Here is a 26,683-nt window from a genome sequence, read left to right on the forward strand (position 1 = left end):
GAGATCTATTCTGCTTTTATTGAGTCCGTTCTTAATTTTAACATTGTCTGTTGGTTTGGTAATCTGAGCCTTAAAAACAACAAGTTGGAAAAAAGTGCTCAAGTTGTGCTGAAAGATCACTGGTGTTACTTTAAATTACCTACGGCATCTGAGAGAGAGGGTCACCTCTAAAGTTCAGACTCTCTATATCCCCTCCATGTTGAGTTTCAGATGCTTCCATGACGGCAGAGGTTTTGTCTCCATAAATGCAGCACAAAGCGTTACAGATCGTTCTTTGTTCTGTCTACTATCGCTTATCTTAACCAGCAGTGACCCTTAGTGTCCATGATTTACCCCTGAGAGTGTGTGATACTGAATACTGTGTGTTGTGTATTGTACTGTCTTGTTGTACTCATGACTGCTGTCTGTATCTCTATTTGCCCCTCTGGGAAATTAAAGTTTTACCTTACCTTTAGTGATGGCCAAATGAAGCCTCGTGAACCACTTTCTTTATTTTCTGACCCCACCAGATGGCTTTCTCGGTTTAAAGATAAAGGCTGAAGGACTGGCAATGAAGTGTGCTTTCAAGCCTTTGTTGACCAGACAGCACCATCTGGTGGCTTCAGAAAATAAAGACAGTGGTTCATGAGGCCTCATTTGGCCATCGCTACTTACCTTAACCATAGATTATATATAAAGATGGACAACACGTCTCCTCTTACCTCCACTGTACAGAAGTGAGGCTAAAGTATTCTGGATACAGCCACTGCCATCTTGCTGTGGTGGCATCATTTGCAGCCAGAGTCTGTGCAGTAGGGATCTCAGTGGTATCAATTTTCCTGCCCATACACCTGTCCGGCCGATCGTGAGCAAAACCACTGAAGGCCGACTGGCTCACACAGTTGTGAATCATGTTGTAAATCCCCATTTTATAGCACTAAGTAACAAATGAAATCCAAACTTATCAGGAAAGCAAACACTTGAACACACAACAGTGTGATAAAAAACTACCTAAAATGACAGAAACCATCTTTTGGAAACATTTATTTGATGTGTAGTTTGAGGTTTTAGTTTAGCTCATGTCCCTTCTGCTAACATGGAGAGGACTGGCTTTATGACCTGTACTGCAGCCTGCCACCAGGGGGCGATGGAAAGTGTGGCTTCACTTTTGTGGAGCTGTCATGGCGTCCGTCTTTGTTTACAGTCTGTGCTTGTAATTAGGCAGCACATGGAAACCAAACATTGACACAAAGCCTTTATATCACTCTTGTGTCCCATTAGTGCACATTGTGAGGACATACTTCTTGAAACAGGTGGGTTCACTTGGCAAGCAGAACAAGACCTTAATAGGGCGAGCTTGTACTTAACCTTGTTAAAGGCGACAGTACTGTAGCTACAAAGTAATTGCTACTGAAGTTAGCACCAGGCTACAACACAGAATAACACCAAAAATAACAGTTACACAAAAAGAAAGGTTAAATACCACTGTGGGGGATGTGATTGATTATTGGCTTTCAATCAGGAGGAGCTTAATCTCTCAAGACATTTTTTTTATTTATTTATTTATTTATTTTTTTACAGATGGATTTCCAGATTGGGAGAAGGTTGACAACAAAAGTAAAGGTGCAACAAGTTATTTGTTTTTGGGGTAAATGTGATATGACTGAAATGTTACTAGTAATTCGTCACACCAGTGTACTTGTTAATGTTACATCAGTCACGTGTTAGTGCCCAGTACTGCTGTTAAATCCACAAACTTTAATTTTGCCCCGCAATTTCTTCTGGAAAACAGTCTTTGAATTGTGTGTTGAACACCAGTGAAAGACTTCTTCAAGTTCTTCTTTAACCCTGATTACATCTTTACCCTGTATATATTTTCCTTCACCATTTTACTTGCATAAAATTAACACTGTGACAAATACTCTAGTGTACTCTAATATTAATGAGACCCACAAAATTTTATGATACTGTCCCACAGCCAAACGTGTCTAGATGACTTCAGTCCCCAGAGTAGTCAGACTGCAGTACCACCTTATACCACACAGTGGCAGAAGTGTAATTATTATATTTAGTTCCTGCTCAACTGTTATGCAGAAGTGTATATGTGGTGTGTTCATATGAAGAATATTTCACTACCTCTAAAAGACTGTGTGAAAATAATAAATGGAGTTGTCTCTTAAATCTATAATTACTAGATGTATAAGTATGGATTCATAATATGTATTTCAAATGAACAGTCAACCAGTTTCTGTGATGATAGCTTGATTTTTATTATACAGAATCAAAATGTCTTTAAAATTGTAATTTAAAAAAGTCAGTTCTTAGTCCTTCAAAGTGAATTGAAAATAAAACTTAATTACTTCATTAATCCTTTAGTGTCAATCAACAATGACTTTGCAGCTACACATTTTACACAATGTTTCAGGTATATGTTCCAGAAAGGAAAATATTAAATACAGTATCACTGTAGTATCAGTATCACAACATTATTTTGTCATCGTCATTTGAATGAATAATAATAAAGAATCAAGGGAACAAGTACATGTATCTTTTAAACATCAAATAAAAACAAAATATCAGAGAAAAAAAAGATAACAAAACTGAAAAACCTCCTTCAAAACTGCACTATGTATATATGTATATACATGTGTGTAAAAAAAATTACAATAATATTAAGACTTATTTGATTGGTGTCATTGAAGTTCTCCATAATAGAGATGAATTTGCAATTGTTCGATTTAACTGACAACAGTTAATACAAAAATATAGCATATTATATTTACTGCCACAATAGAAACAGAGCCTGCATTACTTAGCATCAAAAATGCATTAACAACTGAAACTAGGGTCACATGGTTTTTAAAGGATGTGGAATTTCCCCAAAACAAAACAAAAAAAAAAGTAAAAGTCAAACAGATGAACTTAACCTGCAGCAAACTTGAAGTAGGCTGTGTTTCTTAGGTCCAGAGTGTTTGTGGTGAACAAGATTTCCTTACAACACCATCATCTCCTCTATTACTTCCTTGATTTGTTTTGCCTCAGTGCTGAATGCAGAGCTCAGCGTATGATCCTGAGTAGTGTCTTTGCTAAATATCTACCCAGAGAGATCTGTGCTTCTAAGGTATAAACATGAGGCAGGCCGAGAGATTCAAGACACCTAAGTTCACTGACAATGTCAAAGGAGGGCTGACTGATGAGCTGGAGCAACTTTAGAGGGTCTCTGGAGCGGATGTGAGTCAGTGATTGAGTCCAAAGGACCACCAAGGGCAGAAAATTCTCCAGTGGTACCATGAAGTAGACAAGAGTCTCCTCCACTTTGACACTCCCACCAGAGTCTCTGGCCCTGTGTGCTGTTTTAATGGCCTCATTTATGTTTGCCTTGAAAGACAACAACACTTGGTGTCTGGCTCTCATGTGACTGTCAAATCTGGTGTCTGAATCACTGCAGAGGTTGTTGACTTGTGTGGAGTATCTTTGAGTGACCTGAATTTGTTCACAGTAGAACTCAACAGACTTGAGTGCGTTTTGCAAATCTTCCAGAGCTTGATTGATGCAGTTTGGATCCTGATGCCTATTTTGTTGGGTTAATGATGCAAAAGCACGGTTGTAATATGCTATTGCTGCCCAACAGTGGTCCTCCTGTATGGCCTTAGTGTACATCTCGATACTCCCTGCAAGATTTCCCTTTTTGCGCAGATCATTGCCAAATGCAATGTAGTGGTGCAGGTTTGATGAGGGTGATTCTCTGTTTGTGAGTTTTTGCCTGGCTGTTTTCAGGTCTTCACCTAGTTTGTGTTTTAAGTCAATGATTGAATCGTCATTGAAGTTTGTGAGGAGCCACATACCCCAGAATTCATTCAGTGCAGACAAATCTGAATCTGCTGGCCTGTTGTTACTGCTTTTGTACACCTCATCTAGTGTTTCCAGGTACTGACTGAAGAGCTCTTCCTTCTTCTTTACTTTAGGGATGTCACACTCCAAGTAGTGAGCTAGTCTTTTAGCCACAAAGACATCTCTGGCCTTTTTCACCCTCTTCATCTTTGAATTTGAGATTTCAGTTAAGATACGTAAGAGCATTGAAGACATATCATTAGATTGCTTGTAACTGTGACTTCTTTTGTAAGACCTCATTTGCATCACAAAAAGATGTTGCAGGTTATTCGTCTTATTCTGTGTGTCCCTTGGAACCAGCCATTGGAGTAGTTCTGGGAGATGGCCGGAGCAGACAATGAGTTGAGCAGACCCGGGGGATCCTTGTCTGGCACTACGACCAAATGCCTGGACCTCCACACGAGCATTGTCAGGCAGGAAAGTTTGCACAACAAACAAACCTCCAGCTGATTTTATGTCATCAGACACTTTAAGGTCAGTCCCACGACCTGCAAGGTTTGTTGCTATGATAACATCTCCACCCTGAAGCTCTTTAAAGACTTCGGAATTGTCCATGTTGTTGCTTATATAAAGCTTCTTGTTTGAGACTTTATCTCCTAGAGTGTTGTGGAGAACCTTTGCTCGATTGATGGTCTCACAGATGACCAACACAGCCCTTTCATCCCTGTAAAGAGTAGGGTTGGTTTGTGCAGTGACAATGTTGCAGATTTTCTCAATCCATTCTTTTTCATCATCTACAATCACACCTTCTACCTCAAACAGCTTTCTGAGTTTGAATGAAGGTATCTGACAGGTCTCTAAACCTTTGTAGATTTTCTGCAAAGTCTCAGTCTCTGCTTGTTGGCCAAGAGTCCCAGAGATTCCAAAAATCTGATCTCCATACTTGAGAAACAACCCCACATTGGACATATAGTTTGTGATGGCTGTCATGTCAGTCAACTTGGACTCATGTTTCATTTCAAGAAACTGCTGTAGTCCATCTGACAATACTGTGAAGTTCTCAATAACACCTGTGCAGCTGTAGTCAACAGGAACTACCCCGTGTCTCTCGATGATATATTCATGGCCCTTTGTCATTTTTTGTGCTTTCAATGCATTTTGAATCCAAACCTTTAGGTTCGACTCGACAAGATCTGAAAGGAAGCCAGGGACATAGAGATGACATTTATCTTGGTTCAGGTCACATGGTGTAAAACACAGGACATCTTTTATTTCTGCTTCCACAGCTCTCTGTACACTCTCTGTATCAGAGTAAATGTACTGACACAAGCCTCCACTGATCAAAAGCAGAGGCACCCTCTGTCTTCCAGTCGTTTCTTTTTGTGGTTCCTTCTTCAGTTCCTCTATCACTCCATCATCATTCATGCAGTGCAGAGCAAACTGGCAAGATGGGAATCTCCCCTCTACTGTCTGAAAGAACTTTGCCAACTGGTGAGCAGTAACACCTGCAGTTTTTTCAGGTAAGAGACTTGAGTTCTTTCTCAGGTCCTTGACCGAACCTTTAGCCAGTATACCTGTGTCCTCAGCCATTTGAAGGATGGTGAACTCGTCAACATCTTTGCGCTTTATGTTTTCAAGCACAACTTGGTGAAATGGGTACTTTCGCCCCACAGTTGTCTCTGAGCCAATCTTGTTGTACTGATTAGCAGTGGCCCAAATGAAAGCCAAGAGTGGATTGAGATGTTGCAAAGCAGGCATATCGCTACTAAGATAGACCACATGGAGGCCCTTATCCAGCATCAAGGAATCAACTTCATCCACAATTGCACATTCAAATGTTCTTTGCCCAAATATGTCTTTTCTTTCAAATCGCTGGCCTAGCCAGTCTCCAGCAAACTTGTTAGCAGTACCATACACAACCTGACACTTATAGCACTTTTTTAAAATGTCTTCGTCTTGCTTGTCAGTGTTGCAGTTGACAGTGATTTTCAAAACTTCATAAAAGTTTCGCCATTCATTCAAATCTCTCTCTGCAAGAACTGGTGAACTAGTGATGATGTCTACCTTTTCTCCTCTCATAGCTCGAAAAGCTGCAAACATTGCCACAATACATGACTTGCCCTCTCCACTGTTGACCTGAATTAAGCGTCCTGTTTTGGAAAGAGCCATGATACACCAGCTCACCATCTGCGTCAGTCGGGGTCTGAAGTGAGTTTTTTCAGCTGCCTGACAAAGCTTCAGCAACACTTGTTTCAAGTCACTGTGCTGTGATCCATCATTGTGTGAAGTTAGACCTTTGTTGACTGATGACACAATGTCTCTCACATCATCTAAGAGCTTCTCATTAATTTGATTTAACTTTTGTTGACAGATTTCCTCGAGAATTTCATCCAGTTGCTTTTCTGGGTCATCGGCTAAACAGTTCTTGAGGTCTTCATCTGTCACAGTCTCGTCTCGGACCAGCTCAATAAGTGTCTTCTTTCTTGTCCGACATTTCCAACTCGGAGTGATGTAATTAATCTCTATACAGTGCAACATCTTCAACATCCACGAGAGGAGCTGTGATCGGTCAGCTGTTGCTGACTCAAAACGCTTCAGAAGAGCATTGAACAAGTCTGTGGCATCTGCTGGGCTCCATTTGATGTTTGTAACCAGTCCCTGCAGCTTGTCGAAAAGATGCTTTTCATTATTGTCAGAAGTCAACAAACTCTGAAACTGCCGTAAAGCCATATGTAAAGCTCTGAGATTGTTCAACAATTATGCAACTTCAGGATCAGATGTGTCAGATTCAGCCATTTTGTAGAAAAACTGTCAAATCTGGTCGAAACAGAAATGGAAAAAAATGGATTTTGAGATCCTGACTTTCAAATTGTACACAATTTCCAAAACATTCTTTACCTAAAACCTCAATATATAATATAATGTTGTGATAATGATACTAAATGCTGAACATTTTTTGGTGTGTACCGAGGTATTGTTCAAATGCACTGACATTTTTTTTAAATGCAACATTTTATTCCCATTTTTTCACAATTGTAAAAAAGATCTAAGTCTTTTTCATGCACTCAGAAGAGAAACATTTCTCTCAAAGTTTGGTTGCAAAGTCCGTGCTGGTGAGCACATTTATTTACCAAGATGAGGCATCGACTTGACAGGTGGAGCATATCGAGATGCTGGTTAAACAGCGTCACTACTATACAGGTGTGCCTTGGGATGGTCACAATAAACTCTAAAATGTGCAGTTTGGTCACACAACATGACGCAACAGATTCCCACTGACATGCTGATTGCAGGAATACGACATTTATTGCACGTCTGTCCGTCCTGGAAGAGGGATGTTGTATGCTGTAAAGCCCTCTGAGGCAAATTGTGATTTGTGACATTGGGCTTTATAAATAAAACTGAAAATTGAATTGAATGTCCACCAGAGTTGCCCATCAACTGAATTTTCTTGTCAGTGCTATACACCATCTCCAATGTTGTTTCTGTGAATTTGGCAGTACATCCAACCAGCCATACAACCACAGACCACATGTAACCACACAACCTAAGACCTAAATACACTGCCTGGCCAAAAAAAAAGTCGCCACCTGGATTTAACTAAGTAAATAGGTACGAGCCTCCTATTGGATAATTACTGCATGGGCGATTATCTTTCAGCTGGCAACAAGTTATTTAACCCCAACTGGTGCAATGAGTTGCTTCTCATTTCCTAAACAACCATGTCGAAAGACACATCCCGTGGTCGTGGAAAAGATGTTAGTCTGTTTGAGAAGGGTCAAATCATTGGCATGCATCAAGCAGAGAAAACATCTAAGGAGATTGCAGAAACTACTAAAATTGGGTTAAGAACTGTCCAACGCATTATTAAAAACTGGAAGGATAGTGGGGACCCATCGTCTTCGAGGAAGAAATGTGGCCGGAAAAAAATCCTCAATGATCGTGATCGGCGATCACTTAAACGTTTGGTGAGATCAAATCGAAGAAAAACAACAGTAGAACTCAGGGCTATGTTTAATAGTGAAAGTAAGAGCATTTCCACACGCACAATGCGAAGGGAACTCAAGGGATTGGGACTGAACAGCTGTGTAGCCTTAAGAAAACCACTGATCAGTGAGGCTAACCGGAAAAAAAGGCTTCAATTTGCTAGGGAGCATAAAGATTGGACTCTGGAGCAATGGAAGAAGGTCATGTGGTCTGATGAGTCCAGATTTACCCTGTTCCAGAGTGATGGGCGCATCAGGGTAAGAAGAGAGGCAGATGAAGTGATGCACCCATCATGCCTAGTGCCTACTGTACAAGCCTGTGGGGGCAGTGTATCTAGGGTCTTCACCTGCAAGATTGTCCTTACCAACTGGAGTGGGCAAATGGCAGATGGCATTGTTTGCTAATGCTAACGGTGTAAACAAAGTACCCCATTGTGGCGGTGGGGTTGTGCAGGGCTCTCAAGTTTTGATCTCAGTTCAGAGTGAGATTTTTGCTGGATGGTGGGTTGATGGGGGACAGGGCACCGATGTGGCAGGCCTTCGGTATGGTAGTTTATAGAGGATTCAAATTTCAAATAAGTCATCAACCATCTATATGCACTCATCGTTTAATGCCACTGGTATTTTTAAATTAACAATGAAAAAAAAAAAAACTGTGAGTGAATCCCATAAAAAAGTTGACATGTGGTCTTGTCAAACTGTCAGGTAACAGCTGATACTCCCTGAGATGAGCTCTCATTGTTTTCCTTTTGTGCAACAAGTAATTTCATTCAATAGGCTACAAAATCAAATGATGGGATGACTTATTGACATGTGATAAGGCACCACTGTCTTGTGTGTGCACCTTCTTCTCAACGTTGTTGCTGAAGTCAGATCATCTGTACCTTAACCTTACCCAGATACAGCAATGCTATTTTCTGATTGGCTGATGGGTAGCTGTGTCTTAGTTTTATTGGCTTGAGCGTGGCAAGCTCTTGTTGAGCTCTATGGTACCCACAGCGTCTTACAACACGTTCCACTGCATATACAACATCGTAACTTGGGTGTTATCATAACAATTTTTTTTATGCGTGAGAAATACCAGGTGTGGCGGGTGAGAGTGTGAAAAGGTTAAAATGCGCGTGTCGCACTCTCAAATGCTGGTTATGGTATGGGCTGGCATAAGCTACAGACAGCTAATACAAGTGCATTTTATTGATAGTAGGTTGAATGTAAAAGAAACCGTGATGAGATATGAAGACCCTGAGCCCCATTATCATGCCGTTCATCCACCACCATGACCGCAGGTTGCAGCATGATCATGCACCGCCCATGTTGCAAGGATCTGTGCACAATTCCAGTCCTTGCATGGCTGGCACACTCATGAGACATGTCATGGACAGAGCATGTTTGATATCCTCTGGATCGGCATGGAAGACAGTGCGCTCCAGTTCCCGCCATTAACTTCACACAGCCATTGAAGAGGAGTGGGCCAGCATTCAACAACCTGATCAACTCTATGTGACGGAGAGGTGTCGCACTGCGTGAAGCCAGTAGTGTCACACCAGATACTGACTGATTCTTTGACCAAAAAATGCATTTCTGTGGCATTTCAAGTCATGTGAAATCCTAATCAATGTTATTTTTTTTCAAGATAAGACTGCACATTTTAGAGCAACCGTTTATTGTGACCATATCAAGCCACACTGGCGTAGTACTCATGCTGTTTAATCAGTATCTTGACATGCCACACCTGTCAGGTGGATGGACTATCTTGGAAAAGTGCTTACGAACCTGAATTTTAACAAATTTGTGACCAAACTTTTAGAAAAAGAAGTCTCATGTGCATAAAAAGTCTCAGATCTGTGAATTAAACATGTGAAAAGGGGAGCAAAAACAAAAGTGTTGTGTTAAAATTTTTGTTCAGTCTGTCTGCAGGAGCACACATTTATATTGAACAGGTTCATTCACAATTGAGTTAGCAGTTTTTATTCTCTGCTATGTTATTACTCCAACAAGCAATTGCAAAGAAATTACAACTATTAATTGTAGTATGTAACTTAACTTAACTTAACTTAATGATAATGTAATACATTGTGGTAGTCTGATACTCACCTGTTAACAGGATGAACAAGACGAGAAGCGAAGTGCGTTGCAAGGACACCAGAGATCATCTGCAGCCTGTGCCCCGCAGATTCTTCTTTTATTTCTTTTGTTTGTTTTGCATTTTAACCAACCTGTTAGCCTCTGCCCCGAGGGACTTTCCTGCATCTTTTGATTTGTCAGTGTGACTTACTGTAAACCAAGTTATTTATTATAACTGTACTGCTTTTACACAGTGGTGTTACACAGACACCAGTGGTAGTCATCCAATCCAGTTAAAGTGAAGATGCATTTATTAATTTTGATATACGTATCAATAGTAGACAGACATACACAAAAAAAGAGACCAATCCTATATCATTAAGGGGAGACACAACAAGTGAATAAGGTAAACTCATATCTAATAGATATCAGCATTAAACTTCCCCAGTTTGATTACTTATATTAAGATATCTATATTTTTAAGACAAGTTTCCTTAAATGTTATGTTTAAAGATGCAAAAGAGACATTATCTAATCAAATATGCACTTTTTGCACACATTTCCATAACAGAAATCGGAACTAAAATAAACCTAAATGTGTATTTTGGATGTTTTCTTTCCACTAGCGTGAATGAAGCCATTTGTGGAAGCAACCTAGCCGAAAATCTCAACACTGACCAGTGCATTAAAAAGGTATGTTTTCATTTTGTCCTTTAAATATTCAAATTAAAGTTTATTTTCTTAAAACGCACTTGTTCACAATGACTAAAACAAACGTTTTTGTTAGGGATGCGCGATAATATCGGCACGTCATTGGTATCAACCGATATCGGCTTTAAAATTAAGTATCGGAATCGGCCAACGTACTGATGATATCGGTGCGTCATCGGTAACGGCTAATATCGGTTTTAAAATGAACTATTAGCATTGGCCAACATGCTGTTTTTATTTTGCACAATGAATGTATATTATATACATTTAAAAGCATTGTATTTCATGTCTCCATCTGCTGGTGGGCCGTCATGATAAGAGTATGCATGCATAATATGATGATAATGCCACTACAGAAGAGACTTGATGATCACTAAAATTAGGTGAGGAAAAAGTGGATATATCGATATCAGTATCATTTATCAGCCGAATAAGTTGTTATATATCTACAATATCGTGCATCCCTAGTTTTTGTAGATACAGCGGTATCACTTTGTAGGTGTCCCTGTTGCCCTAACCATCTCTGGTTGCTGAAGGGTGTGTCACCAGCAGCATGAGCCACACCAGAGGCCTGACTCTATGGAGCAGGATTTGGCTTTGTGAGGTAACTTCAGGACTAACTGTGGGTTTTCAATACTATGAAGATGGTTCACTTCTTACCAGGATAAATCAGCAAGTGTGATGACGTGACGTCACATAGGCGACATGTAGTCTTTCTCATTACGTTGTTTCCACAGCCTTTAACTGAAGAATCATACAATAAACTGTCAAACTCTTGAAAAACATGAAAAAATAATATTTAGACCCACACAAAACATTTGTGTAATCCAAGGCATTTAATGACTGGGACCAGAAAATAATAATTGTCTCTCCATTGACTCCCATTCATATTTTCAGAGCCTAGAGGTCCAATGGGGGTCTGCTGGAAGGGGCGTGGCTTACGAGCTCTATAGAACAAATAAACACACACTAATACTCACTGTGTGTTATTAACATAAAAGAATGAATGCACGTTATTTATCGCTGATTATTTAAAGAATGAAAAAAAAACAGCTCACAGAAAGACTGCGTGCTCTTATTTTGACATGCGGAAATGACATCATCAGCTGGGTGATCACGTGCTATCCGAAAATGGCCGAGTGATACGGGTGCATTTTTGTTCAGACCAGCGGAAAGTTTGTTTCAAAACTCTGTGTGTGTAAAAAGCAAATCCACACGCGTACAACTGAGATCCACAAATGTTTTTTCGATTCACAAATAAAAACCGAGTTCACAAATGCCTGTTTGAAAGTTGTAAATGTTAGGAAGATATTCACAAATGCTTTTCATTTATTTGCAAATTAATTTAATGTATTCACAGATATTTTTTTTTATTTGTGGAATGTGTTTGTGTATTTGCAGATCCGTTTTAAACTTGCAAAATATTTTTGTGAGTTTACAAATCTTTTTTTGTATTTGTGGAAGGTGTTTTATATTTACAGATTACACATTTACACACAAATTGTCCATCTGTTCACACACATAATTATGAAACAAATCTATCTCCATATCATCTAGTCAGAGGCCAAAAGCGCCACCTGGGGTCTGTCTGTTCACGTGCCTTCTTGTTTTAGGGCCTAAACCTAACCAAGCCTTAACTACAGAGTTGTCATGTCATAAAACTGACTGCTTTTTTAACAGTGATTTGTAATGGAATGACGTCGTCCCGCCAAAAACAGCATCAGATCTGTTGGATTTCGAATTCCAAACAATCTGCTGCTTGTTCCATAAATTGATCACCTCCTGTTGTTTATTTTACCAGGACAGCCCCAGCAGACACTGGGTGTTCACATCATTACATGGGAAAACCTTTAAAAAATGCATGTGCAAGTAAATTAAGTATATGTAAGACATGAATTTGATCATCCCATCCACCTCTCCTCTGATCCCAGTCTAAATTGTTTCGTAGACGTGGACATGTGAATGGCTTCCCATGTTGTACTTCATTATGTCCAGCAGATGGCAGCAGACTGACCACAGCATAGAGTCCACTCATTTCTCTGTAACTGACTCACTCACCAGTGACCTCTGACCCCACGGCTTTGTACATGTCTTTTCAAGTACTCCTCGTCATGGAAAAGTTCTCTGCTCCTGTTTAAACAAGAAGCATGATGAGTACAAGAAATAGTTTTTTTTTATAAAGGTCCAGGGTGTAGGATGTAGGGGGACATATTGGTAGAAATGGAAAATCATATAATAAGATGTTTTATTTAGTGTATAATCACCTGGAAATACAAATCATCATGTTTTTGTACCCTTAGAAGGGGCTATTTATATCTACATATTTTATATGTACATATTTTTTCAGTTTCAAATAACCTCCGTCCATTTGTTTTGGAGAGAAGGGGATCTCTGCGGATAATTTAGCTCTTGGTATAAATCCCCTGAACGTCTGCGTCTTAAGTTGCAGAAAAAACAAGATGAGCCCACATTAGCAGGAGCTCGGTGAGCAGCCTGTCCATCACGTGCCCAACAACATTAGAGAAACACTGATTTGTAATATAAAACTGCTTTAATCAGTGTTTTACTGGTTTTAATCACCTGTTGTGTTTGTTCTGGAGAGGAGGAGACCTCTGCGGATAATTCAGCTCACAGTAAAAACCTCCTGAACAATGAACACTGGAGGAATCCTGACCTGGAGAAGCTTTCTGCAATCTGCAATCCTCACTGCTAGACACCACTAAATCCCCCTAAGTCTGACACACTGTTCCTTTAAGCTGAGTTTGACACCACAAACCTATTGAAACACATACAAATTACATTACTGTTGAAGCAAATAACTGAGAAACATGCATTTACAGAATTTACAGTCAGTACAAGTAGTACCAGTACAAATATAGTGTACAGGCTAACCTAAAGACTTATTTATTGTCGTATAAATGGACTTTAGTTTCACTGTAAACTGATGGCATTGTTGACTTTGCCTGTGAGTGTGAATGAAAAGAAACAGAATAACAACAAAAATATGTTCAAATCATTGCTGGCATAACAATAATTATATTTCTGACAATGCAAAAAATCTATATTTTCAGAGTAACAAACATGAGTTCAGTTTATTCTCCTTATTAGTGGATATTTAGGTATGACACCTTGTTTTCTGCTCGTTGGACAGAAAACAGGAAAGTGTGTTCCTCTTTTTATTTCCTGGTGCATCATGTAAATGATGTTCTTGTCATCAATAGATCCTTTCTGGACTATGGACATTTTTGACTTCAGTATTTTGATATTCAAATGCTGACGTCAGGTGAAGGCGGCTCAAAGAGAGCATCTACCTGGGGGACATTTTAGTCTTCATCAGCACACAAGGAGAGACACCAGAGTGAAGCGGCTGAGAGGAGGACAGAAGATGTAAGTTATGATTCTGTTGTGTCACTTTGATATATTATTTATTGTGTGTGTGCAGAGGTGGACAGAACAGTAATGTCTTTTTTTCAGTATATATTTCACATCATTTCAAATCAAATCAGATTTGCACTTTGTCTTTTTGTATTTGCCAGATTTAGCAAACAGCTCAGCTCATTTGTGACATGTTTTATAATCACAGTTTATCATTTTAAAGTTTTAATTTCATGCCAAGTTCAGCGTGTTTTACAAAGAGTGGACACAATAACAAGAACACCTGACATTATAATGCAAAGAAATCCAACAATGCTTCAATACTGTGAAGCTTTGTGAGGCCAGTGGACGTCTTCTTGCCCTGGGTTTTACCTCTCAGCCTCAGGATTTGGTTTATGGAGCTTTTTTGGGATGCATGCAGCCTGCTCTGCAGACTCAGGGCTGAGAAAACACTACGTATCTTCTTCTGCATGCTTTTGGATGTTAAATCTATATATTGAAGAAACAGTAAACAATTTAATTCTGCATTATCCTCTATTTTGTTTCTCATTCTGGTTAAAGAACCTGTGACGTCATCGTGTCTCACCCACTCCTGAAACACAATATGTTTTTGATAGTAGCAGTGTATTGTAAGGTGAATATATGAAAACCAGAGCATGATAAACACCTCTACAGTATAGTGCGACACAATAACCCTGGCATATTGTTTATTGTTTGTTATTGGCTCAGCCTGATACATTACATTATTTGTGTTTTATTCAAGTAAGAAATTTTAATGAGCTGGAAAACAGTGACAGTTTCACAGTGTGAGTCTGTTCATGCAGGTTTCATCCTAATTTGCATATTAGCTGCTAAACATCATTCTGCTTCCTCATAAACTGGAGGGGGTGGTGACCTTTGTTTGTGTGTGTATTTCTTGTTTTTAATGGACACACAGTTAAGAGTTAAAATGTTTATTTTTTTATTTTACTGACAATATTTGTTAAATCCATTGTGTTTGGTTCACAGCACACTGAAATATCAGTTTCATCTAACAGAGCAAAGATGCAGTGGAGTCTGTTTCTGCTCCTTCTGATGGGTAAGTGGATCATCTTATCACATATACAGCAGTGCTGCTGCTGCTGCTGCTGCTGCTGCTGCTGCTGCTGCCATGAAATGATTTCACTTAAAGCTCATTCTTATCATGAAATAAAGAGCAAATCATCCAGAAACTCAGAAATCTAAGTGAATAAAGAGGCGTGGAGTAAGTAGTAGGTGTGTACTCATGATGTTGATTTAATGCTGTCTGCTCCATCACTGCAGTATTTCCTCTGTTATTAGGTCAGTGTTCCTTCTTCATGTGTCACCTCCATGAGTACCACTTTGTTAACCAGACAAAGACCTGGACTGAAGCCCAGCAGTACTGCAGAGAGCATCACACTGACCTGGCCACAGTGTCTAACATGACAGACATGGAGAGACTCCGTGACTCTGCACAGAATCAAGATGAAGCCTGGATTGGGCTTTACAGCGACCCTGAAAGAAATGAGAGAGGGATGTGGCACTGGCAGTGGTCTCTGCCAGGGCTGGAGTTCAATGATAGGGAGAGTAGATGGCATGAGGAAGAGCCGAATGATTTATACAGCCCTGAGAAATGTGTGCAGATGCACAATCACATATGGTGGGATGCCCCTTGTTCTTACAATCATAAATGTATCTGCTATGATGGTGAGAATATATAACTAATAATGTTATTATGTGTATACAGCAGATCATCCTGTCTAACAATAGTTTTCGTTGACATATACCTCCTCTTTTTGTGTGGGATTAAGTAGAAACTTGGCTGATAAGGTTAAAAAATTATTTATTTAAAAGTCAACTGGTGTTATTTTCTATTTATTTATTTACTTTTAAGTAACATTACTGGTAAGTGTGGTGATAAAATGTCTCTTTCTCTACATGCAGAAATGAATTCTAATCCAGTCCTACTTTTAATGATGTGATCCACCTTATTATATCACACACACTTTGATCTTGTAAACATGTGAACCTGCAGTGGATTCATTTGAATTTATCTCACGTTATTGTTTCACCTGTTTAAATAAGAAAAAAGGATTTTTATGAGATGAAATAACTTGTAAACAGTGTGTGTTTCTTAGTTTGTCTGTTTATCCCACAGAAAGGAAGCAATCCAACAAGACATTCCATCTGATTGAAGACAAGATGAGCTGGCCACAGGCTCAGAGCTACTGCAGAGAACATCACACTGACCTGGTCAGTGGAGACCAACAGTTAGAGGACGACGAATTCAAGAGAGAGTATAGGTCAAACGAGGTCGTGTGGATCGGCCTGTTCAGAGACTCCTGGAGGTGGTCAGATGGGAGCAGTTTCTCTTTCAGATACTGGGATCTGGAGTTATTCAGAGATGAAGACAGCAGTAAGAAATGTGCTGTGACTCTGCTGGATGGAAAATGGAGCTCCGACGAGTGTAATAAAACAAAACCCTTCTTCTGCTATGGTGGTGAGTTTTGCAAGAGTCTGTCTAACAGTATTTGTTTTGTGCTACATATTTGTGTATGTATGTTGAATTCCTTTAATATATTCCACACAGGATTTCACATTTGGATTCTGTCTGTATTCTCACTTCAAGGAAATATACATGTGTTTTTGGTTCACAATAAATGCTTTCTTTAACTGTCCGGCTAAAGTGTCCACAGACTGTCAGTTTCGGCACAGCGGCACAAAGCACTTACGGTGTGTGACATGTGACATGAAGAAGACATCTCAAATTCATATGTCCATGCTCAAAATAGAGGACGCGGGTTAATAGTGCTGATTGCAAAATGACAGAACTGTTTAAGAATGGATTAATCTGATATCAGTGTGTTGCTTAGATTGGAAGCTGTCATATATTTGCATTAAAGAAATGAATCAGCATCATAGCAACACTGTCATGTGACATTATCTAATAATATTACCCAGCAAAGCTTCACACCATGAACCATATATGAGCCTCTGTTTCAGAGCCAACCACAAAGAAAGGAACAACAGCAGGTCCCTCATCATCCACTGTTACTGAGGACAAGACACAAGGTGAGCTCATGAAGAAGCTGCTATGTTGAATTTCTTTAATATATTCCACACAGGATTTCACATTTGGATTCTGTCTGTATTCTCGCTTCAAGGAAATATACATCTGTTTTTGTGAACAAAAACAGATGTATATTTCCTTTAACTGTCCGGCTAAAGTGTCCACAAACTTTCAGTTTCTTCCATGACAGATAAAATGATCCTGATCAAGGAGAACATGACCTGGGACGATGCCTTGAAGTACTGCAGAATGAACCACTGTGACCTGGTCTCCATCACCAACCATGACGAGCAGCGATGGGTCCAAGAGAAAGCCAAGAAGGCCAACAGTCCCTACGTCTGGCTGGGACTGCGCTACACCTGCACTCTGGGTTTCTGGTTCTGGGTCAATGAAGAGATGGTCACCTATAAGAACTGGGTCACAGGTGTACCAGCGGATGACTGTGACATGTCTGGAGCCATGGACAGAGGAGGAGAACATAAGTGGTTCAAAAAGAATGACAATGAGAAGTTTAATTTCATCTGTTCTACGTGCTAAACCCTCTATACTCACTGTTAGCAGGCCTTTGATTCATTTACTCACTTTGTTTGCAGTGCTGTGTTACTTTTGGAAACATTTAAACTATAACATGTGTTTGTTGAACGGCATTCTGGGACATGTAGTAATCCCAACCTGAGGGGGAGAGATGTGAAATCACCAGCAGACTTTTTAACAGCAGATTTAAATAGAGAGAAAGTAGCTACATTGAAGTCAGTTTCAAAGCAGCATCAGATTACTGAGGATGTGACCCTGTAAGTAGTGATGGCCAAATGAGGCCTCATGAACCACTGTCTTTATTTTCTGAAGCCACCAGATGGCGCTGTGTGTTCAACAAAGGTTTGAACATTGCAAGTCCTTCAGCCTTTATCTTTAAACCAAGAGCACCATCTGGTGGGGTGAGAAAATAAAGAAATTGGTTCATGAGGCTTCATTTGGCCATCACTACTGTAATGGCACCTGAATTATCACTATTTGTTATTTTCTCGAGTTGTTGTTGTATTTTATTTCTCTTAAAGTGTGGGTGTTAGAAAGGCTTGAACTATACTGGGACTGTGAGAATACGGAGTAACGTCATATATCATATATCGGACGAGCGTCATATATCCACCAGCCTAAGACAGAGAAGTTAACTCTCAGTTACAATCGAGCTTTAATTCATCTTTTGAGGTTGTATTTAGTTTTCTGTATAATTCACAGTGTGTATGGTCGACATCTTTATGGTAGGAACTGGAATGAATACACCAGTCTACAGTGTACTGGTTTGATTTTGCTTTATGTATTCAAATATGGAACATTTTACTATATTTTCAGGTTTTGATAAAGATCTGGTGATGGTTATATTATGTAAAATCTTTGTCTTTGATTATCACATTTTTGGAGTTTGATGTAAACAGATAATTTCTCTCTCTGAAGCTGAATAAAGTGTTAAAAGACAGAGTGGTCCTCTCTTTTTTTAACTTGAACAAAAGCTTATTTAACCCAAACTATTCTTTACTTAAACATTGTTTTTGTGCTTTAACGTAACCGAACTTTAACTACATTATAAAACTGATTGGTATTTTAACAGTGATTTGTAACAGAATGATGTCGTCCTGCCAAAAACAGCATCAGATCAGAAAACACTTCTAAACAAACTGCTGTTCATGATGTTTGTTTCATAAAACAATCACTTCCTGTTGTTTATTTTACAAGAAGAGACCCAGCAGACTCTGGATGTTCACATTATAATGTGTATAATATGTATAATTCATGATTATTATTATACCATACACCTAGTGATGGCCAAATGAAGCCTCACAAACCAATTTCTTTAGTTTCTGACCCCACCATATGGCACTCTTGGTTTAAAGATAAAGCAGTTGCAATCAAGTGTGCTTTCAAACCTTTGTTGAACAGACAGCGCCATCTGGTGGCTTCAGAAAATAAAGACAGTGGTTCATGAGACTTCATTTAGCCATCACCACATACACCTCTCCCCTGATCCCAGTCTAAATTTCATCATGCTAAATTATGCTTCCTCGCCTCCTCTCTCCTCCCATGACCTGGAAATAGTTCGCTCTCAACACGTCTCCTCTTACCTCCACTGTACAGAAGTGAGGCTAAAGTATTCTGGATACAGCCACTGCCATCTTGCTGTGGTGGCATCATTTGCAGCCAGAGTCTGTGCAGTAGGGATTTCGGTGGTATCAAGTTTCCTGTCCATACACTTGTCCGGCCGATCGCGAGCAAAACCACTGAACGCGATCCCACTGACTGGCTCATACAGTTATGAATCATGTTGTAAATCCCCATTTTATAGCACTAAGTAACTAATGAAATCCAAACTTATTAGGAAAGCAAACACTTGAACACACAACAGTGTGATACAAACTACCTAAAATGACAGAAACCATCTTTTGGAAAAATGTATTTGATGTGTACTTTGAGGTTTTAGTTTAGCTCATGTCCCTTCTGGAGAGGGCTGGCTTTATGACCTGTACTGCAGCCTGCCACCAGGGGGCGATGGAAAGTTTGGCTTCACTTTTGTGGAGCTGTCACGTCGTCCATCTTTGTTTACAGTCTGTGGTTGTAATTAAGCAGCACATGGAAACAGTGGAAATTGAAAATGTAAAGACATACTCATATCTTTTAATTCCACCTGTGTTGAACAACAAACTTCTTCAAGTTCTTCTTTAACCCTGACTACATCTTTATCTATCTGTTCACATGAACAATATTTCACTATCTCTCAAAACTGTGTGAAAATAATAAATGGAGTTGTTTCTTAAATCTATAATTACTAGATGTGTAAGTATAGTTTTGTAATATGTATTTCAAATGAACAGTCAACCAGTTTCTGTGATGATAGCTTGATTTTTATTATACAGAATCAAAATGTCTTTAAAATTGTAATTTAAAAAAGTCAGTTTTTAGCTCTTCAAAAATGTAAACTTTAATTGAATTAAAAAAAAACTTAATTACTTCATTAATCCTTTTGTGTCAATCAACAATCAATCTGGAAATCCATCGGTAAAAAAAAATAATAATTTTTTTCTTCCTTTACCTCTGGAGGCACAGCCCGGAGTTTTTTTACTAATCGTAAGTGAAGGGGCCTCACTCCCTTCACTTCCGGCGGTGCCCCCAGAGAATCGCTGTGTTGTTTACAAATACTTCCCAGCAGAGTTTAGCTATATATCACATTTTTCACGTCACTATATCACCGTGTAGACTAATCTGATGTTTGTTAAGTCTATAAACACAATGACTGAATAAACGTTACTATTTCTGTGTGCACGTAATTAATATGGTTATCGTAGATTAGCTGGGCTAACCGTTAGCTGTTAACGTTAGCCGTTAGCGTTGTCTATAACCATAGACTGTATAAAAATAAGGTAATAACTCAATAAACGGTCCGTGAAAAAAATATTTTTTCCAGCGGATATCTTAGTTACAACATGATTGAGCTAGCAAAGCAGTTTTGTGTTGTTATGTGTGGTATTTATTCAGTTATGGGAAATCACGATGTCTAGAAAGCATCAGCTGACAGGGACAGTTAGCAAAGCTAACATCAGGACGTTATCTGTTAAAAGCCTCCCGTTGCCGGATACGACATGAAACTACTCCAGTTAGCTCAATCATGTTGTAACTAAGACATCCGCTGGAAAAAAGATTTTTTTCACGTTGACGAGACGGTATTAATGGAGTGGTCGCTATGGACGCTGAGCTTGCTGTTTCTGTAGGTACACATTTCCTGGGGACACCTGCACGTCTCGGCCATGCCCCCTCCATTGTGATTGGCTAAAGCGCAGCATGTTCAGACTCAAAGCCCCACCCCCCCAGTCGTCTTTCACACAGGGCTACTGACAGATTCTACAATGTAGATTGCAGAATCTGTCTTGAGAGATTAATCAACAATGACTTTGCAGCTACACATTTTACACAATGTTTCAGGTATATGTCCCAAAAAGTAAAACATTAAATACAGTATCACTGTAGTATCAGTATCACAACATTATTTTGTCATCGTCATTTGAATGAATAATAATAAAGAATCAAGGGAACAAGTACATGTATCTTTTAAACATCAAATAAAAACAAAATATAGGAAAAAATAGAGCAAAACTGGAAAACCTCCTTCAAAACTGCACTATGTATATATGCGTGTGTGTAAAAACATTTACAATAATATTAAGACTTATTTGATTGGTGTCATTGAAGTTCTCCATAATAGAGATTAATCTGCTATTGTTCGATTCAACTGACAACAGTTAATACAAAAATATAGCATATTATATTTACTGCCACTGTAGAAACAGAGCTTGCATTACTTAGCATCAAAAATATATTAACAACTGAAACTAGGATGAAACTTGCAAAAAAAAATTAAAGAAAGATGAAACTTAACCTGCAGCAAACTTGAAGTAGGCTGTGTTTCTTAGGTCCAGAGTGTTTGTGGTGAACAAGATTTCCTTACAACACCATCATCTCCTCTATTACTTCCTTGATTTGTTTTGCCTCAGCGCTGAATGCAGAGCTCAGCGTATGATCCTGAGTAGTGTCTTTGCTAAATATCTACCCAGAGAGATCTGTGCTTCTAAGGTATAAACATGAGTCAGGCCCATAGATTCAAGACACCTAAGTTCACTGACAATGTCAAAGGAGGGATGACTGATGAGCTGGAGCAACTTTAGAGGGTCTCTGGAGCAGATGTGAGTCAGGGATTGAGTCAAAAGGACTGCCAAGGACAGAAAATTCTCCAGTGGTACCATGAAGTAGACAAGAGTCTCCTCCACTTTGACACTCCCACCCAAGTCTCTGGCCCTGTGTGCTGTTTTAATGGCCTCATTTATGTTTGCCTTGAAAGACAACAACACTTGGTGTCTGGCTCTCATGTGACTGTCAAATCTGGTGTCTGAATCACTGCAGAGGTTGTTGACTTGTGTGGAGTATCTTTGAGTGACCTGAATTTGTTCACAGAAGAACTCAACAGACTTGAGTGCGTTTTGCAAATCTTCCAGAGCTTGATTGATGCAGTTTGGATCCTGATGCCTGTCCTTGGCTAAAGATGCAAAAGCACGGTTATAATATGCAACGGCTGCCCAACAGTGGTCCTCCTGTATGGCCTTAGTGTACATCTCGATACTCCCTGCAAGATTTCCCTTTTTGCGCAGATCATTGCCAAATGCAATGTAGTGGTGCAGGTTTGATGAGGGTGATTCTCTCTTTGTGAGTTTTTGCTTGGCTGTTTTCAGGTCTTTACCTAGTTTGTGTTTTAAGTCCATGATTGATTCGTTCTCATTGAAGTTTGTGAGGAGCCACATACCCCAGAATTCATTCAGTGCAGACAAATCTGAATCTGCTGGCCTGTTGTTACTGCTTTTGTACACCTCATCTAGTGTTTCCAGGTACTGACTGAAGAGCTCTTCCTTTTTCTGTATCTTTGGGATTTCACACTCCAAGTAGTGAGCTAGTGTTTTTTCCACAGAGTCATTTCTGGTGTCTTTAACTGTCTTTGTTTCTGAATCAGAGGTTTTTGTCAAAAACCTCAAAGATTCAGGTACTTTATCACTGGGGCTTTTTTGGTACGATCTGAGTTGCACTACAAAAAGATGTCGATAAACTAGCATGTCATTAGTTGTATTTTCCAGAAAAGATCGATGTTTGCCTAATAAAGCCAACAATTTGGATAATTCTGACAGATGGCTGGAGCAGACAATGAGTTGAGCAGACCCAGGAGATCCTTGTCTGGCAGTGCGACCAAATGCCTGGGCCTCCACACGAGCATTCTTTGGCAAGAAGGTCTGCACAACAAACAAACCTCCAGCTCTCTTTACCTGATCAGAGACCTGAAGGTCTGTCCCACGACCTGCAAGGTTTGTTGCTATGATGACGTCTCCTGCTTCAAGTTTCTTGGCAAAGATTGCAGTATTGTCCATGTTGTTGCTTATGTAAAGCTTCTTGTTTGAGACTTTATCTCCTAGAGTGTTGTGGAGAACCTTTGCTTGATTGATGGTCTCACAGATGACCAACGCAGCCCTTTCATCCCTGTAAAGAGTAGGGTTGGTTTGTGCAGTGACAATGTTGCAGATTTTCTCAATCCATTCTTTTTCATCATCTACAATCACACCTTCTACCTCAAACAGCTTTCTGCGTTTGAATGAAGGTATCTGACAGGTCTTTAAACCTTTGTAGATTTTCTGCAAAGTCTCAGTCTCTGCTTGTTGGCCAAGAGTCCCAGAGATTCCAAAAATCTGATCTCCATATTTTTGCAACAAGCCAACATTGGACATATAGTTTGTGATGGCTGTCATGTCACTCAGCTTGGACTTTGCATGTTTCATTTCAATGAACTGTTGTAGTCCATCTGTCCATTTCATGTTGTTTTCAACAACACCTGTGCAGCTGTAGTCAACAGGCACAATCCCATGTTCCTCAATGATATATTCATGGCCCATTGTCATGGTTTGTGCATAGAATGCATTTTCAATCCAAACCTTGAGTTTAGATTTGACCAGATCTGACAGAAAGCCTGGGACATAGAAGCGGCATTTATCTTGGTTCAGGTCACATGGTGTAAAATACAGGACATCTTTTATTTCTGCTTCCACAGCTCTCTGTACACTCTCTGTATCAGAGTAAATGTACTGACACAAGCCTCCACTGATCAAAAGCAGAGGCACCCTCTGTCTTCCAGTCGTTTCTTTTTGTGGTTCCTTCTTCAGTTCCTCTATCACTCCATCATCATTCATGCAGTGCAGAGCAAACTGGCAAGATGGGAATCTCCCCTCTACTGTCTGAAAGAACTTTGCCAACTGGTGAGCAGTAACACCTGCAGTTTTTTCAGGTAAGAGACTTGAGTTCTTTCTCAGGTCCTTGACTGAACCTTTTGCCAGTATACCTGTGTCCTCAGCCATTTGAAGGATGGTGAACTCGTCAACATCTTTGCGCTTTATGTTTTCAAGCACAACTTGGTGAAATGGGTACTTTCGCCCCACAGTTGTCTCTGAGCCAATCTTGTTGTACTGATTAGCAGTGGCCCAAATGAAAGCCAAGAGTGGATTGAGATGTTGCAAAGCAGGCATATCGCTACTAAGATAGACCACATGGAGGCCCTTATCCAGCATCAAGGAATCAACTTCATCCACAATTGCACATTCAAATGTTCTTTGCCCAAATATGTCCATTCTATTAAAGTGGTGACGAAGCCAGTCTCCAGCAAACTCTTCCACAGTACCATACACAACCTGACACTTATAGCACTTTTTTAAGTCTTTGGCTTGTTTGTCAGTGTTGCAGTCGACGCTGATTTTCAAAACTTCATAAAAGTCTTGCCATTCTTTCAAATCTCTCTTTGCGAGAACTGATGAGCTGGACATGATGTCTACCTTTTCTCCTCGCAAGGCTCAAAAAGCGGCAAACATTGCCACAATACATGACTTCCCCTCTCCAGTGCCAACTTGAATTAGCCGTCCTGTTTTGGAAAGAGCCATGATACACCAGCTCACCATCTGCGTCAGTCGGGGTCTGAAGTGAGTTTTTTCAGCTGCCTGACAAAGCTTCAGCAACACTTGTTTCAAGTCACTGTGCTGTGATCCATCATTGTGTGAAGTTAGACCTTTGTTGACTGATGACACAATGTCTCTCACATCATCTAAGAGCTTCTCATTAATTTGATTTAACTTTTGTTGACAGATTTCCTCGAGAATTTCATCCAGTTGCTTTTCTGGGTCATCGGCTAAACAGTTCTTGAGGTTTTCATCTGTCACAGTCTCGTCTCGGACCAGCTCAATAAGTGTCTTCTTTCTTGTCCGACATTTCCAACTCGGAGTGATGTAATAAATCTCTATGCAGTGCAACATCTTCAACATCCATGAGAGGAGCTGTGATCGGTCAGTTGTTGTTGACTCAAAACGCTTCAGAAGAGCATTGAACAAGTCTGTGGCATCTGCTGGGCTCCATTTGATGTTTGTAACCAGTCCCTGCAGCTTGTCGAAAAGATGCTTTTCATTATTGTCAGAAGTCAACAAACTCTGATTAATACATAAAGCTCTGAGTGTGTTCAACAAATCTGCGACTTCAGGATCAGATGTGTCAGATTCAGCCATTTTGTAGAAAAACTGTCAAATCTGGTCGAAACAGAAATGGAAAAAAATGGATTTTGAGATTCTGACTTTCAAATTGTACACAATTTCCAAAACATTCTTTACCTAAAACCTCAATATATAATATAATGTTGTGATAATGATACTAAATGCTGAACATTTTTTGGTGTGTACCGAGGTATTGTTCAAATGCGCTGACATTTTTTTTAAATGCAACATTTTATTCCCATTTTTTCACAATTGTAAAAAAGATCTAAGTCTTTTTCATGAACTCAGAGGAGAGACATTTCTCTCAAAGTTTGGTTGCAAAGTCCGTGCTGGTGAGCACATTTATTTACCAAGATGAGGCATCGACTTGACAGGTGGAGCATATCGAGATGCTGGTTAAACAGCGTCACTACTATACAGGTGTGCCTTGGGATGGTCACAATAAACTCTAAAATGTGCAGTTTGGTCACACAACATGACGCAACAGATTCCCACTGACATGCTGATTGCAGGAATACGACATTTATTGCACGTCTGTCCGTCCTGGAAGAGGGATGTTGTATGCTGTAAATCCCTCTGAGGCAAATTGTGATTTGTGACATTGGGCTTTATAAATAAAACTGAAAATTGAATTGAATGTCCACCAGAGTTGCCCATCAACTGAATTTTCTTGTCAGTGCTATACACCATCTCCAATGTTGTTTCTGTGAATTTGGCAGTACATCCAACCAGCCATACAACCACAGACCACATGTAACCACACAACCTAAGACCTAAATACACTGCCTGGCCAAAAAAAAAGTCGCCACCTGGATTTAACTAAGCAAATAGGTACGAGCCTCCTATTGGATAATTACTGCATGGGCGATTATCTTTCAGCTGGCAACAAGTTATTTAACCCCAACTGGTGCAATGAGTTGCTTCTCATTTCCTAAACAACCATGTCGAAAGACACATCCCGTGGTCGTGGAAAAGATGTTAGTCTGTTTGAGAAGGGTCAAATCATTGGCATGCATCAAGCAGAGAAAACATCTAAGGAGATTGCAGAAACTACTAAAATTGGGTTAAGAACTGTCCAACGCATTATTAAAAACTGGAAGGATAGTGGGGACCCATCGTCTTCGAGGAAGAAATGTGGCCGGAAAAAAATCCTCAATGATCGTGATCGGCGATCACTTAAACGTTTGGTGAGATCAAATCGAAGAAAAACAACAGTAGAACTCAGGGCTATGTTTAACAGTGAAAGTAAGAGCATTTCCACACGCACAATGCGAAGGGAACTCAAGGGATTGGGACTGAACAGCTGTGTAGCCTTAAGAAAACCACTGATCAGTGAGGCTAACCGGAAAAAAAGGCTTCAATTTGCTAGGGAGCATAAAGATTGGACTCTGGAGCAATGGAAGAAGGTCATGTGGTCTGATGAGTCCAGATTTACCCTGTTCCAGAGTGATGGGCGCATCAGGGTAAGAAGAGAGGCAGATGAAGTGATGCACCCATCATGCCTAGTGCCTACTGTACAAGCCTGTGGGGGCAGTGTTATGATCTGGGGTTGCTGCAGT

At 39.8% G+C, this 26,683-nt stretch overlaps 2 protein-coding genes and 1 pseudogene across 8 annotated transcripts; 1 reads left to right on the forward strand and 2 right to left on the reverse strand.

Annotated features, from left to right (window-relative positions):
• The first annotated feature begins 1,160 nt into the window (after positions 1-1,160).
• LOC117245670 (C-type mannose receptor 2-like) lies at positions 1,161-18,490 on the forward strand. Of its 7 annotated transcripts, none has more exons than XM_078164450.1 (9): positions 1,161-1,292; positions 1,561-1,602; positions 10,487-10,553; positions 13,793-13,958; positions 14,955-15,024; positions 15,267-15,653; positions 16,105-16,446; positions 16,950-17,018; positions 17,192-18,490. In XM_078164450.1, the coding sequence occupies exons 5-9, from the start codon at positions 14,991-14,993 to the stop codon at positions 17,551-17,553; spliced, it is 1,194 nt and encodes a 397-aa protein (XP_078020576.1). In that variant the 5' UTR covers positions 1,161-1,292; positions 1,561-1,602; positions 10,487-10,553; positions 13,793-13,958; positions 14,955-14,990; the 3' UTR covers positions 17,554-18,490. The 7 variants fall into 7 exon arrangements, with proteins under 7 accessions (XP_078020576.1, XP_078020580.1, XP_078020579.1 ...); XM_078164454.1 differs by having other exon boundaries at positions 17,207-18,490; XM_078164453.1 differs by having other exon boundaries at positions 14,984-15,024.
• Positions 2,960-7,106, reverse strand: LOC144459794 (uncharacterized). The gene has a single exon (XM_078164449.1). The coding sequence runs from the start codon at positions 6,538-6,540 to the stop codon at positions 3,037-3,039; it is 3,504 nt and encodes a 1,167-aa protein (XP_078020575.1). The 5' UTR covers positions 6,541-7,106; the 3' UTR covers positions 2,960-3,036.
• A 602-nt stretch (positions 18,491-19,092) lies between the features above and the next one.
• LOC144459675 (uncharacterized) lies at positions 19,093-25,139 on the reverse strand (annotated as a pseudogene).
• Between the last annotated feature and the right edge of the window lie 1,544 nt (positions 25,140-26,683).

The sequence above is a fragment of the Epinephelus lanceolatus genome, chromosome 22, assembly GCF_041903045.1.
Source record: "Epinephelus lanceolatus isolate andai-2023 chromosome 22, ASM4190304v1, whole genome shotgun sequence".
In the NCBI taxonomy this organism is placed as follows: domain Eukaryota; kingdom Metazoa; phylum Chordata; class Actinopteri; order Perciformes; family Serranidae; genus Epinephelus; species Epinephelus lanceolatus.